The sequence below is a fragment of the Danio rerio genome, chromosome 11 (genome assembly GCF_052040795.2).
Source record: "Danio rerio strain M-AB ecotype USA chromosome 11, GRCz13ab, whole genome shotgun sequence".
NCBI classification, from domain to species: domain Eukaryota; kingdom Metazoa; phylum Chordata; class Actinopteri; order Cypriniformes; family Danionidae; genus Danio; species Danio rerio.
Genome location: NC_141031.1, coordinates 8412269 through 8427388, shown reverse-complemented (window position 1 = coordinate 8427388; position 15120 = coordinate 8412269). Strand labels below are relative to the sequence as shown.

Below are 15120 nucleotides of genomic sequence, written 5' to 3'. Positions count from 1 at the left end.
CATTCACTACGGTCAATTTAGTTAATTCAATTTACCTGCACCGCACGTCTTTAAACTGTGGTGGGAACCGGAGCACTCGGAGGAAACCTACACCGACACTGGGAGAACTTGCAAACTCCACACAGAAATGCTTACTGGCCTAGACGAGACTCGAACCAGCGACCTTCTTGCTGTGAGGCAACAATGCTAACCACTGAGTCACTGAGCCACCCTGTTGAACAAACAATTCATTAAAATAATTATTATTGAAGTTAAAAAGAAACAATTTTTAAAATTCTCATTCAATCACAGGCCTTAAAACACTTGCAAAATTATCAATTATAATTTAGACTCGATATTGTATATTCTGCGATAAACTTGTGAATGATCACATTGCGATATTGATACTGAAACGATATATCGTGTAGTCCAACCATTATCGTCCCAGTAAGATAGGAATATGCTTTTGAAAAAAGCCTATCCATATATATTGATATTTGTGTGCCAGTGTGACACTAAACTAAGGAGAGTTTAACTCAACGTTGTAAAGAAAGCCTGGTAAGAGCTTAATTAGCTAGTGCAGGTGTGTCTGATTGGGGTTGGAACTAAACTTTGCAGGACACCGGCCCTCCAGGACCGAGTTTGGGCATGCCTGGTTTAACTCATTCAAAACACTCCCTCACCTGAACTCACCATGAGAGAGATGAAGAAAATGAAAGCACACAAGCGCTAAGGTATCAAATGCTCAAGACATAATCTTTAAAATGTTGTATTAAAAATGTTATGCTTATTTTTTGTGGAGAAATCGATTAGAGGTAGCCTGCTATTTTTATTTTTAACGGAAAACAGCCTATTCTGGTTATTACCAAAAGATTGACCCAGTGTTTTTTGTTTTATGGCCTAATCTAAATCTGTAATTTAAGTGAAAATATTTAGTGCAGCAAAATTTAGAAAAAATAGACTTGAGATATTTTAAAACCAATTAACTATAATGTTTAATCCAATTAGGACATTTACTGCCATCTACTGTACAAAATATATATTTATTAAATTTTTTGAAAATAAAACACCTCTTAAAAATTGCTCATGAATATGTTATTAGAATTTTGACTTGATCATGGTTGTTGTTATCTTCTATTATGTACTTTTTATTGTCTCACTTTTAACTTTTTTTTGTAGTGCTTTGGGTTGTAAGAAAATTATCCCAAATAAAATTTATTAAAATTATTATTTTTACAATAGTTTAATAATCAATTCAAAACTCCTTAAGATCACAATGAATTAAGATTTTTACTCATCATAGTACATAATGCTGTTGATAATGTAACAATAAAAATGATTTGATTTGAAAAATGTTGTCAATATCCATTAAAATCTTTTAATTCCTTAAATTGAAGTCTAAGTTGGCATTTGAGCTGTTTTTAATTTAAGAATTTTAATAGCAAACACAAACACTTTCATTGGTTAACCATAAAACATTCTTTGGTTATGCACTCTTCGAATCCAGTTTTTCCACTCTCCATCAACACACACTCATGGATGAAGTCAGAACTTCTTGATGTCTGCACACAGAGCAGTAGGAGACAAATGGTCAAGTTATAGCTCTGCTGCTTTTGACAATAAAAAATGAAACATTATAATGTGAAACTGTGAAATGTTTCTCCATCACAATTAAACTGATGTTTTCTTTTAACAATTCAATGTCACTTTTTCCACTATCTACATGTCATTCAGCAGGAATAGGTCTGAATATAAGGACTGAATATAAAACACTAAATACAAAACACCTTCAGTTTACATCACGAAATGTTTCTTAGTAAAACCACCATTTAAATCCTCTACAAAACAGTTTAGACAAAGCATTGAACTTAAAATGATAGAAAATGCACATATACACTGATATAAATAAAAGTAAATAGCTAAACTCTATATTAAATAAAGAAATAATTACCTGCGCACAGAGACTCAAACTGACAGTTGTTATAATTCCACCATTTTAAAAACATCATTTCGTTAGCACATGGAAAATTGGCGCTCATGGAGAAGAGTAGGCATCAAAACGTCAACAAAGGTATAAAAATAGCACAAACATAAAGCGAAAACCCACTCTGAAATTTACATGAAACTTTGTTTAAGTTTCTGTGTGGAGCTACACAGAGATGTCGCGCTAACAGCAGCAAAGCCTGACGTTACATAGAATACAGCTGCGGACACGCACATTAATATAGCATCATTTTTGTAAGACTGTATAACAATAATTAATATTTTTACAGTACTGTGAAGGTTGGGTTTAAGGTTGGGTAGGGGTAGACGTTAATAAAATACAATTTATTGGGTAATTTATTAAATACCATAAATAATACTCGGTACAACTACTGTTTTTACATTGCTGTTATGTTTGGGTTTAGGGTTGGGGTAGGGTTTGACGTTAATAAAATACTATAAATGGAAAACTTAATAAATAATAATATAAATAATTCTCATTAACTTCCGGCCGCAGCCGTATCTGGTTGTTGCTAACGTTAGGGCAGATATGGTTGGTTAACGAGAATTATTTTTTAAATTTCCCATTTGTTGTATTTTATTAATTATTGTTATTCAGTGTTACAAAATGATATTGATGTGCGTATCCGCAGCTGTATCCTATCTAGACTTTACCCGTGTCTGATGTAGCAGCAGGATTTATTTAGAAAACCCACATACTGATTAGGATTATTTCATTCAATATTTGTTTTTATTCATATTTTTTAATCGAAGCTAAAATAACGATATCTCCTACAAGAGTAATTAATTAATAACTTGTCTATAAAATAATTAAACATTTGTTTGTTGCCCTTTTTAAACTGCCTTTATGTTTTTTTCAGTATTGTGCTATAGTATTCAATATCCGTCACAAACATTCATATTTTTGAACTTGAGCACTAATTTTGTATTTTTGTCAATCAATTTGTAATCGTTTTTAAATAAATCCTCTGCGAACTGTAAAGCCCGCCTTTTTGATTTGATTGGCTAGCATTTTGACATTGATGAGCTATCGCTGACTGTAGTGGTTATGTGGTTTAGTGGCAACTTTAGATGTGAACAGTCCTAGTTGAGTAATATTTGAAAATCGCCTTTGTAGTTTTAAGCAAAAAAACTACAAACTCGTAAGCTGTTCGAAGCAAGCTGCAACTGTTCGAAGGATTCCAAAAATGACGTCATCGCTATTCGGTGCTGCCACACCCTTCATTTAATTGATATTCTGAATTGAGTGAAGACGCGTTTGCAGAAACCTCGCGCAAATCTTTGGATTTGCGAATATCTATTGACTAATTTATTTTCTGAGTAAACAGGATTATGAGTGAGAAAACTAATTTTATGTTTGTCCACGCGATGGCAGCAACAACGCCCGTGTGTGTCGAAGGAGAGACTGAAGGGACGAAAACATGGCTGGAGAACATTGGATTCTGCACCAACTTCTGTCCCTGGCTCGACGAGGAGGATTCGACAATGGCTTCAGATGCCGACAAAGCATTTGATAAGCCTTTTACTGTCAATGACAAGAAAAATACAACCGGTAAGACTGTCAGCAACCACACAAGCTGTCTAGGTTTTTAAAAAAATGATAAAACTGGGCAAAGAGAAAGTATTAGGGGATGAAATTAATTTAATATATGACTTAAGAAACATAACATATAAAACAAAACATGAGAAATTGTCAATAATGGGGTTTAGGATGAGAAAAGTGTGAGGTGAATTGCCCTGAATTAAGACTCTGGCCTCAGATATCCCTAACCTTAAAGTTAGTTTGACGTTAGACATTCATTGACGTTAGACATTTGGTTTCAAACCAATTAAACTCTTTGCTCCTGCTATAGTTTGAGTCATAAATATGTCAGATAGATATAAATATGTGACCTTTATATTGCACAAGGCTTAATTTCTCGATTTAAAAAAACAAAAACAAATTAACCATACAAATGAATTTAGAAATTCAACCATATGAAATTATACACTAAGACCAGTACCAAATTGTTCAGAAGAACACAATAGTACACAATAAAATTTATACAATAATGATAATACAAGTTATACAATAATATTTTATATACAATAATGCATCCATGGCTATTTGTATTAGGTCGAATACACTGTAAACTCGTAAATGAATTAAACTCTGACACCATTTGAGATAAAATTCAAATAAACCCTAAAAATGGCTAAATATGAGAAATAAATCCAAATTTTCAGTATATCGATTGCACTGCAAACACTTTTCTGATATACTGACAATATGGATTCACTGCCGTATATAAAATTAACAAAGGCATAACTATAAAAAACAAAGCTTGTGCATCATAGACAGAAATATTCAAATAGTTTTACAGTTTATTTAAATATTTTATCTCAAATAGTGTCATAGTTAAGTTCATTTAAGAGTTTACAGAGTAATCGACCTAATACAAAACAGTGTCTTGTGCAAAAACCAGCATGTTTTTCTGAACATTTTGGTTCTGGTCTTATTGTATAATTTCATCTGGTTGATTTTTTTTTTCTTCGAGAAAAAAGCTTTGTGCAGCATAAAGGGCTCAAACCATAGCAAAGAAAAAACCATAGCAAAGAGTTTAATCGGTTTGAAATCAAATTTAATTTGGCCACAGTTTTCTGTTTTTGCATATTGAATGATTTTCAAATCTTATTTTAACACATATTTTGGGAAAATGCTTTAAATATTTTCTGACATACAACAATACTCTGGGAAAGAATTTTGTTACGTTCGTGGCTGATTTTGCCCCATTAATGATGTCAGTTTTTGATAGCAAAGACATGACACCATCTAATAATGCAGTTTTGACTGTTGCTTACTTTTCTTGTTGGGAAAAGGTCAGAGTTAATTTTTTACTCATCAGTTGCAGTGCAAAAAGGCTTAGTTTCTGCCTTCTGTTCAATTCAATGTTGTTTCTAAAGTGCTTTCACTATGTAGACTGTGTCAAAGCAGCATAACAGCTGAAGTTCTAGTAAACTAAAACTGCTTCAGTCCAGTTTGCAGAGTTTTCCCTCTATATGGAATATAGTGTGTGTGTGTGTGTGTGTGTGTGTGTGTGTGTGTGTGTGTGTGTGTGTGTGTGTGTGTGTGTGTGTGTGTGTGTGTGTGTGAGAGAGACAAATGTCTGAAAAAATCAAAATAAGCAAGTTAGCTCTCAGAGGATAATAAAGTAATATATAATAATAATAGTAAGTGTATTTACGCACAAACACTATAATCTGCTCTTTTACTCCATAGAGCTCCTTATAAAAGCCAGAATCTTATTTGCACAGGAAAAATCTAAAGGGTTAATGCTGTCAACTGATGATGAACAGTAAAAATGACACATTTTATTTCTTCCCAACAAGGGAAAACCACCAACAATCAGTCAAAAATGTTATATACTTTATTACTATAAATGTTAGCCTTTTTAAGTAAGATAATATTTTACTTGATAAGATTACAAGAATAATACAAAATCTGTTTCTTTCAAGTAGCAAACAATTAATGATTGAGATATCACCTCTGCCTTATTTTATTAGCCAGGAAAGACCCTAATATACATCACACTAACTTAATGTATTTCTGTGGTAATCTTTAGGAATAGACTAAAATAAATAATTTTCCTTTTTATGTCAACGATCATCGGAAAATTAAGTACTGATCATGTTCCATGAAGACATTTTGTAATGAATAAATTACAGTTGTTGTTGTTTTTTTATGACTCTTATGGCTCATTTTGTTATTTAGGGTCACATATGGAGATCATCAGCTTTTGCAGTGATTTCTGTCTCTGGCTGGACGATGACTGGACTGTGGCTTCAGATGTCGGTACAGCACCAGATGAGATGCCCGATGACCCTTTTCCCGATAACACCATGGAGGAAAACACAACCAGTGAGATAATTAGCAACCTCTTCACTGTAAAATATGAACATTTTATTAATGGGAATTAGGATACTTAATCTCTTTAAGTAAAATAAAAAGGTAAAAACAGGGTAAAGACATAAGTATTAGGGAATTAAATTAAATATATAAAAAAACAAGGAACATGACATATTAAACAAAAATGAGAAATGATTAATATTAACACAATGATTACATGTTGTTCTATAAGATAAATTGGCCTCAAGTAAGACTTTTTTAAGGTGGCCTATCCAAAACAACAAATTCATATTCAAAATACTATTTCAAAATTCACAGGACATGTTATATTAACATTGAAAAAGAAAAGCTGCAAATAATACATTGAGTAAATTGAGTAGATTTTAATAATATATTTAATTGTGTTCTCAACTCACAAAATCACAGACTCTAAAAGTTATTTTTGTTAAAAGCAAATCTTCCTTGCTGTTCTGCACTTGTAATAAATGGACAACAAATTACATTTATCCCTCTTTGACCCAAAAAATTGAGCCGATCGGTGACTAAAATAATGTTAACCAAACCATGAGATTTGTGATGTTACAACATTAATTTCTTGTGGAAGCCTTTTTTATTTTGTTTGGCTGGAATAAAAGTAGCTTTTTAACAGTTTAAGATCAATAATATTAGCCACCTTAAGTTAAAAAAAAAAAAAAAAAATATATATATATATATATATATATATATATATATATATATATATATATATATATATATATATAATTGTATTAGTCTTTATAGAACAAACCACTGTTGTCCAATGAATTGCCTAATTATTCTAACTTGCCTACTGAACCTAATTATCATAGTAGTGTCTTTAAGCATTTTCAGCTGAATACTAGTATCTTGTAAAATAGTTTTTTAAACTTAAAGTTTAAAAACATCATGAAAAAAATCTCATTAAATCACAAGAGTGCTAATAATTTTGACCATGTTTGTATGTATGTTTAGGAATAGCTTAAACACTTCATTTGATTTCCTTTTTGTACCAAAATTCATCAGAAAATTAAGTATTTCAAAATTAAGTTTTTAAATGACTCTTATGTCTAATTTTGTTATTTAGGGTTATAAAAACACTACAGCTTGTCCCCACTTAGGGAAAAGTCACCCTATATCTTGTTATTTTTTAATATGTTTTATTTATATATACTCAATAGCCTAAACAATAACAGATTGTCATGTTTTCTTTTTTGTCTTCTTTTCAATTTAGGAATTCAAATACAAGGCGGCAGCAGGTGGAGCAAAATCCGTGCTTTCTTCAAGAGAGTGTGGAAGGCCATAAAGAAACCTTTCCTCTGCTGCAGACAGATAAGCGTGGAACCACAAACACCACAGGAGAATCCACAAACAACTAATCCAGACCTAGAGACTGATTCAGATACAGAGAATGTCGCTGGACCTTCTTGGATCTGGAACTCTGTTGGTCCAGATTTAGAGCCTGTCCCTGGAGTGTCTGGGCTCTGGAACACTGTTGATCCAGATCTAGAGCCTGTCCCTGGAGTGTCTGGTCTCTGTAACTCTGTTGATCCAGATTTAGAGCCTGTCCCTGGAGTGTCTGGTCTCTGTAACTCTGTTGATCCAGATCCAAAACCTGTCTCTGGAGTGTTTGGGCTTCAGAGCACTGTTGATCCAGATCTAGAGCCTGTCTCTAAAGTGGCTGGTCTATGGAACACTGTTGATCCAGATCCAGTGCCTGTCCCTAGAGTGTCTGGTCTCCAAAACAATGTTGATCCAGTGCCTGTACTTGGGGTGTCTGATTTAAAGAACTCTGTTGATCCAGAGCCTGTTCCTGAAGTGCCTGGTCCTCAGAACACTGTTGATCCAGTTCCAGAGCCTGTCCCTGAAGTGCCTGGTCCTCGGAACACTGTTGATCTAGATCCAGAACCTGTTCCTGAAGTGACTGGTCCTCGGAACACTGTTGATCCAGATCCAGAGCCTGTTCCTGAAGTGCCTGGTCCTCGGAACACTGTTGATCCAGATCCAGAACCTGTTCCTGAAGTGCCTGGTCCTCGGGACACTGTTGATCCAGATCCAGAGCCTGTCACTGAAGTGCCTGGTCCTCGGAACACTGTTGATCTAGATCCAGAGCTTGTCTCTATAGTGCCTGGTCCTCAGAACACTGTTGATCTAGATCCAGAACCTGTTCCTGAAGTGCCTGGTCCTCGGAACACTGTTGATCTAGATCCAGAGCCTGTATCTAAAGTGCCTTGTTCTCAGAACACTGTTGATCTAGATCCAGAACCTGTTCCTGAAGTGCCTGGTCCTCGGGACACTGTTGATCCAGATCCAGAGCCTGTCCCTGAAGTGCCTGGTCCTCGGAACACTGTTGATCTAGATCCAGAGCTTGTCTCTAAAGTGCCTGGTCCTCAGAACACTGTTGATCTAGATCCAGAACCTGTTCCTGAAGTGCCTGGTCCTCGGGACACTGTTGATCCAGATCCAGAGCCTGTCCCTGAAGTGCCTGGTCCTCGGAACACTGTTGATCTAGATCCAGAGCTTGTCTCTAAAGTGCCTGGTCCTCAGAACACTGTTGGTCCAGATTCAGAGCCTGTCTCTTGGCTGTCTTGGCTTTGGAACAATGTACGTCCAGTGACACCGTTTGTCCTTGGACTGTTCCGTCTCTGGTACACTTTAAATCCAGACCCAGAGCCGTTTTTTAGAGCAACTGGGGTCCAGAACCTGGCTGAGCCAGAACCAGAACCTATTTCTGAAGTGTCTGGTCTCAGGAACACTGTTGATTCAGATCCAGAGCCTGCACTTGGACTGTATCGGTTTTGGTACACTTTTGTTCCTGAGCTAGAGTTTGCCCTTGGACCGCTTCATCTCAGAGTCAATTTAAATCCAGATCCAGACCCTGTTGCTGGACCATCTGTGGTTCAGAACATGGTTGATCAGGAACCAGAGCCTGTGCCTGGACCATCTAGTCTCCAAGACACGTCTAATGTGAGGTCCTCATCTGCCTTAGGAGCCCCTAATTTTGAGCCAAATACTGGTGAGTGTGCTAACAGCACTCTGAAATCACATACAAAACATAAATGCAGAATCAAATTCATGAAATTTAGTTTATTTAATTTGATGGAAACAGTACTATTATAGATGCTACTGTAACATACTTGTTAATGTAAGGCAGTTGTTCTCAACTTCGGGCCTCTGGCCACCCTGCACTGCACATTTTGTAAGTCTTCCTTACCTAACACACCTGATTCTGATCATCAGCTCATTAACTTATCCTTGTGTGTTAAATAACAAAGACATCCAAAATGTGTGTGTGGGGGTCCGAGAGTCAAAATTCGAGAACAACTGATGTAAGGTCAGTATGAGAGAATAACCTCTTCTTCTTCTTTTTCAGGATCTTTGATTGGTCTCTACGGCTTTGGAGAAACGATAGGAGGCGGGAGCTTCGGCTTAACATTCAAAGCAGTTCGTAAATCTGATGGCAAGGAGGTAAAAATCTCTCACTGTTCAATTGGCTTCTTATGTAACCTGTTCACTTGATCCAAACTTGTATATTTATTAAACAAATTACAGATTGAATAATGTGAAAACAATAATTATTGTGTTTTCTTTTTTTAGGTTGCCATCAAGAAGATTCTGAAGAGAAACAATCCACGTTACATCTCTGTTGTAAGTTGGCAAAACTTCACTCATCATTTAATTTTTTAATGGTTTGGACACATTTATGGTTGCATAGTTCAATTTCAAAAGGCAAAAAGCAGCCATATGAATCTGTATGAAAACTTCTCTCATGTTCAAGCTGAAGAAAATTATTTTATGGTGACTTCAGGATGAGCTGTGCTTCATGCTGAAATTTGATTAATGTGAACATTTACTGTATTATGTAGCAGCACTGTAAGAGAAAAGAGCTGGAAAACCTTGTTGATCATATACAAAAGTACTAAAGCAGGGTAAAATACATGTAAAGGATAAGTTTGCCCAAGCATTAAATCATTGTTTACTCACCCTGTGATTCCAATCCTCTGAGACTTTTGTTCCTCATCAGAACACAAAAGATATTTCAGATTTAAGAGCTTTCTCTTCTGCTGTAGACGGTAAGGGTCCTGAGAAGCTCAAATTCAGAAAAGAAGCCAAAACCATTGTCTGAACAGTTCATGTGACTTCAGTGGTTCCACTACAATCATACGAAGTTGCTGAAACACCTTTGTCTGCGCCAAATCTGTAAAAACAAATTAGTTTGCCAATGTTTTCTCTCCTGCATCAGGTCAGGGTACATGTTTTCTACAGGCAGTATGATGTTTTGTCAGAGTCATATTACCTGTAATAAATGCACACCCCAGTCTGATGTAGAAGAATTGGGCAAAGTCAGTTGTTTTTACAGTTCTTATTTTAGTGTTCTTGGAGCATCGTATGATTACAGTTGAACCACTGAAGACACTTCTTGTCTTCTTTTCTGGACTTTGAGCACCTCAGGAACGTTCCTGTGTGTGAAGCGTGAGGGAGCTCTCAGATTTAATTTAAAATGCCTTAATTTGTGTTCTGAAAGATGAACGAACGTTTCAGGGGGTTGAAATGACATGAAGGAAAGTAAATAATAACAGTATTTTAATTTTCGGGTGAACTAATCATTAAAATAGTACCAATTTTTCCTCAGATGTACAACTACTAACCTTTGTTTTCTTTTTCTCTGCAGCCTGGTTGTTCCAGACCTGTCTGTGAAGAAGCAGCGTATATGCTAATACTGAAACATCCTTCAGCAAGCATGCATGTGATAGAAATGTATGAGTGGTTTGATCAAGCTGGATTCATTTCACTCGTCATGGAGTACCCCCAACCTTGCGTATCTCTGCGGGACTATATATACATGCATGACAAACTGTCAGAACGGGTTGCACGTTCCCTGCTGCACCAGTTAGTCCAGGCAATGCAGCACTGCATTGACCATGATGTTTCCCACAACGACATGCATGCTGACAACATCCTAGTCAACACAACGAAGGTGGAGCTCAAGCTGATTGACTTCGGTTGTGCTACCAAAATCAGAGCAGAAGATTATCAAGCTGTCGTCTTTTCAAACATCTGGAACGTAGGCTACATGCTGTATTTCATGGTGCATGGAAGACAACTAGTGAACAGAATTTCTGGAAGGAAGCGCCACCTTTTGTTTGGTCCCAGTGTATCCAGTGGTAAGTGAAAAGACAAATGTACATGCCAAAACCTCAACCTGTTGTAGTCTCATGACAAGACAGGAAGAGCTTAGCATTGCTGATCCTAGGAAATGTTTGACTTTAATAAGGAATCTAACGACACCTTGTGTAATAGCTAATGATTGAGCAACTTCAGTCCTGGGGGGCCACTGCCCTACAGAGTTTACCTTTAAATTTAATCCTCAAATGATCTTGTCATTGACTGTATTCAAAATCAATCCTATACCCTCATCTACTACTCCTTACGTTAGTCTAGTAAATTAGTGTATTTAAATGAGTAAATGTAAACAAATAAGTCAATTGAAGCAGTTTTGTTTGTGCTTTTCTGGTTGATAAACCCCTCAATTGGATTGGATTCTGCTTGGTTAGACCCAAGTTATTTAACACAACAAGCTGTATGCTAGTATTGAAACACTGTAGTTTTATTTATCATGTATAGGAATGTTATTTTTACAATTAAATAAATGTATTCATTAATTCATTTAAGGGTACAGGGCTGCGATTTCAGATATAGCCATTGGTTAACTTGCTTCACAAGTGTTTGATTAGAGTTTAAGCAAAACTTTGCTGGACACAGACCCTCCAGGACTCTCCAGTAGCCTTTTTTATTAACAAATTTCAGAAGATATCTTTATAAATGTCAGCTTTAATGTCTTATACAGTCTTGAATAACTATCTCTTTCTCCTTGTACAGACTGCTGGGATCTGATAGAAAAGTGCATGGATAAAAAATTGTCAACGTTGGAGGAAGTCTTACAGCACCAGTGGATGAAGAAGCAGGAGATGGAGCAGGGATGAAGGTAAATACAACTGATCCAGTAGGCAACAACATTTGTTATACTGGCACACACAAAGCTGATGGTGTCACATTAGCTTTGGCGCTTTTATTAATCATCTTCAATTTTGCTAATGTGTAACATATTTAAGTGCACTTAGCAATTACTAAACACTAAACATTTTTAGCAATACAGTTTATGTAAAAGAAACATATATTTAAATATTCCAAGATGTTAAAAAAATGTAACAATGAAAGCATTTAAAATGATACATTTTCTGAAAATCTGTATATACACACAGGCATAAGGGTGTTTTACTAAAACTGTTCTCAGAACCCCTAGTTTTCACGATTGTTTTTGTGATGAAAATGTCTAATTTTGTGGTGATAGTAATTAATATATATCTTCATGACACAAGTCGTTAAAATAAAGCTTTTGTCAAGACAAGATCTGAAACGGCAGGGGTTACGCCAAAGGAAGGTTGCATAACTCTTTATTTTTTACAGACAATCTTACTTTCTCTTGCTCACTCCCAGCAGTATCTGACATCATTTACCTCACTCAGAACATGCGTTACCTTACCGTATTAAACCTAAAACACATCAATGGCAGTGAAGCGTTTTCTCTCATCAATGGCAAGGGAAAATCATTATCAATTTGGCACTTATCATAAAAGCAGCCATACATGTAATGCAAAAATAATCTCATTCAATTGGGTCAGGTCTAGCGGCCGTCATCCACAAACAATCATCATTGTAAGCTGCTTCCTTTTCTGTCTGTTCCACTGCTCTGTTTGTTAGATGTTAGATGTTGTTGGTCCCAATTCGCGTCGTGTCATTTGCTCGATTTGCTGCTTCTGCTCTCCATACGTGCTGCTCACGCAGTGCTTTCGCTTGCGGTGTAAAACAGGCATTAGGCCCCATTCACACGAGGCGTCAGCTTCAACGCTTCCCATTCACTGTGAATCGGTGACGTCAGGTGTTGCCGAACTGCATTGTGGATCAGTCTGCGCCGCTTCAGAGGCGTTGCTCGCTGCAGAAGTCGGGACTTGTTCAACTTTTCCAGGGGCGACGGAAGCGTCAGCTAATCAAATCGCTGAATGCAAATACACCAGCTAGACAGTGGCCTATTGCTGACTGAATTTCATTGGCTGATGCTGCTATGATGATCGTGTCAGCCCCAACTTCAGACATGCCTTCAGTCAAGCATTGACGCTGAAGCCCCGTTTGAATGGGGCGTCAAGCCTCCTTTCCACTGCACACGAAAAACCAGAAGTCATTTATTTCCAATGGAGAGTAGTTCGGGAACTGCGTTGAGGTCCGATCATCTCCATATGCAGAAAATTCGGATCTGAATTGAGCTGCGGATCCATTGAAATATTTAAACTCTTGCGACTAGACCGTATGCGACCAGCCGGCCGGATGTGATGTATTCCAGTGTTGTTCGAACTGGTCCGTGTGCGTGAGATGAGAAATAGGACTTTATTTGGTTATTTGTTTTAATCACAAAAAGTCTATATTAAAAAAAAACATTTCTTTTCATAAATGTAAGTAATAAAGTAATAAAAATATCTTTTTTTATGTTGTCTTCACATCCCCTCCAATATTTTTAGCAGTCTGAGTTTCTAGTATTCATTCATTCATTCAACAACGGAGAATTGCTTCTGCACTCCTTTATTTCGGACACTGCGAGTACAGCTTTTCTTCCACGGTGCACATCAGAACTGAAAATTCTGTGCGACTAACACAAGGGGGCGTAATCCGACAATCGTGTCCAAATGTCATGTGTAGTGGAAAGGTGGCTTTAGGGTTGTTAGGGCGCAGGTGAGACGTCATTTTTCGAGACACTCAAATACATCACGTGCGCTGCATTTGCAACATCTACAGTATAAGTCGTGTAAAATACTTCATTGCAAACTGAAATAAATATAATTTGATAGTTTAGAATTGGATGTTTTATGAGATTATTTACATTTTTTTGCATTTAAATTAAGAATTTTGCAGAATCGCAAAGGATTTAGCTTTTTGTTGATTTTGCGTTTAGTTTAGCGTTTGTTAAATCACAGAAAACTAGGGGGTCTGTTTACTGCATATAACTACTTCAAAACAACTTGCAGTTTTGTGGTAAATAATATTCTTGTTGCGGTTTCTATTTCATGGGCTGATTGTAGCTTCAAGAGGCCGTTCATGGACAAGATGATTTTTCTATTGTGTTGTTTCCTATTTTATCGATGTGGTAGACAAATTCCAGACATGCTTTTAATTTTTTCTTCTTTTATTTTTCCTCATTTAGGAACTTCACACACAAAGCAGCAAAATCTTCAACAAAAAATCATTAAAAAATCATCAAAACTCATCTATAAAGAAGCTTTTCCCGATCCAGAACCACCGTCTGTGCTCATAAACACTACAGGATCAGCGTTTCCCCAGGAAACTGCCTCTTTTGAGCTACTCTCCATGGGATCGGCCTTCAGCAGAGACATTACACTGAACTGAATTTCAACAGAGACATTTGTTAAGCTGCTTTGACAACATTTGCATTGTATAAGTTTTGTAAATAAAGATGAATTGACATGTACATATCAGAAATAAGATTTATTTTTGCACTGTTAATGTATATATTAGAGTATATTATGTGTATGTTTATTTATTTAGTTGTACAGTTTGCACTTTTGCACTTTATGCTGTTTATGACACTACTGGTCAAAAGTTTGACGGTGGGGGGTGTTAAAGAAAATGATTCTGTAAATATTGATTTATTTCTTATTGTATGTAGTTGCAAATGAAATCATTGATCCAGTCATTTTTGCTTTTATTACTGTTACCATTAATAGGATCAAGTGACTCTGAAGACCGGAGTAATGATGCTGAAAATTCATCTTTAAAATTACTGTAATAAATGATTAAATTAAATGATCAAATACATTTTAACAGTTATTTTATAGTGGAATAACATTTCACAATTTGTACTGCATTTTTGATGAAACAGCCTGGTGAGCAGGAGAAGCTTATTTTAAAACATTTAAACATTTTACTGAGCCCAAACTTTTGCCCGGCAGTGTATAGAGGTATTTATATGTATTTATTTTTCCATATATTTATGTATAACATTTTATTGTTGATACCAAAAAACTTGATTGAACAGGGAATCTTGTTTTCTACTGTGCACATGACAACATAAAATGAAGCGAGATGATGTAAGTAAAAGTACATTTCTTAATAAAAATCTCTTCAATAAAATTACTTTTTGCAAGGAAGTTACTTTTTAGAATTAA

At 36.0% G+C, this 15120-nt stretch overlaps 2 protein-coding genes across 3 annotated transcripts in view; both read left to right on the top strand.

The window, feature by feature from the left end:
- The first annotated feature begins 3040 nt into the window (after positions 1-3040).
- The window catches only part of si:dkey-211e20.8, a 31778-nt gene continuing 19698 nt past the window's right edge, over positions 3041-15120 (top strand). Inside the window, exon 1 of the mRNA XM_087273242.1 lies at positions 3041-3139. The gene's annotated coding sequence lies outside the window, so the exon portion shown is untranslated. The remainder of the gene's footprint in view (positions 3140-15120) is intronic.
- Positions 3129-14967, top strand: LOC110440124 (uncharacterized). 2 transcript variants are annotated; one of them, XM_087273245.1, is made up of 9 exons: positions 3129-3535; positions 5735-5881; positions 7119-7357; positions 7410-8900; positions 9258-9352; positions 9482-9532; positions 10557-11049; positions 11765-11870; positions 14139-14967. In XM_087273245.1, coding segments are annotated over exons 3-8 (2235 nt in total). In that variant the 5' UTR covers positions 3129-3535; positions 5735-5881; positions 7119-7356; the 3' UTR covers positions 11869-11870; positions 14139-14967. The 2 variants fall into 2 exon arrangements, with proteins under 2 accessions (XP_087129371.1, XP_087129370.1); XM_087273244.1 differs by having other exon boundaries at positions 3135-3535; positions 7119-8900.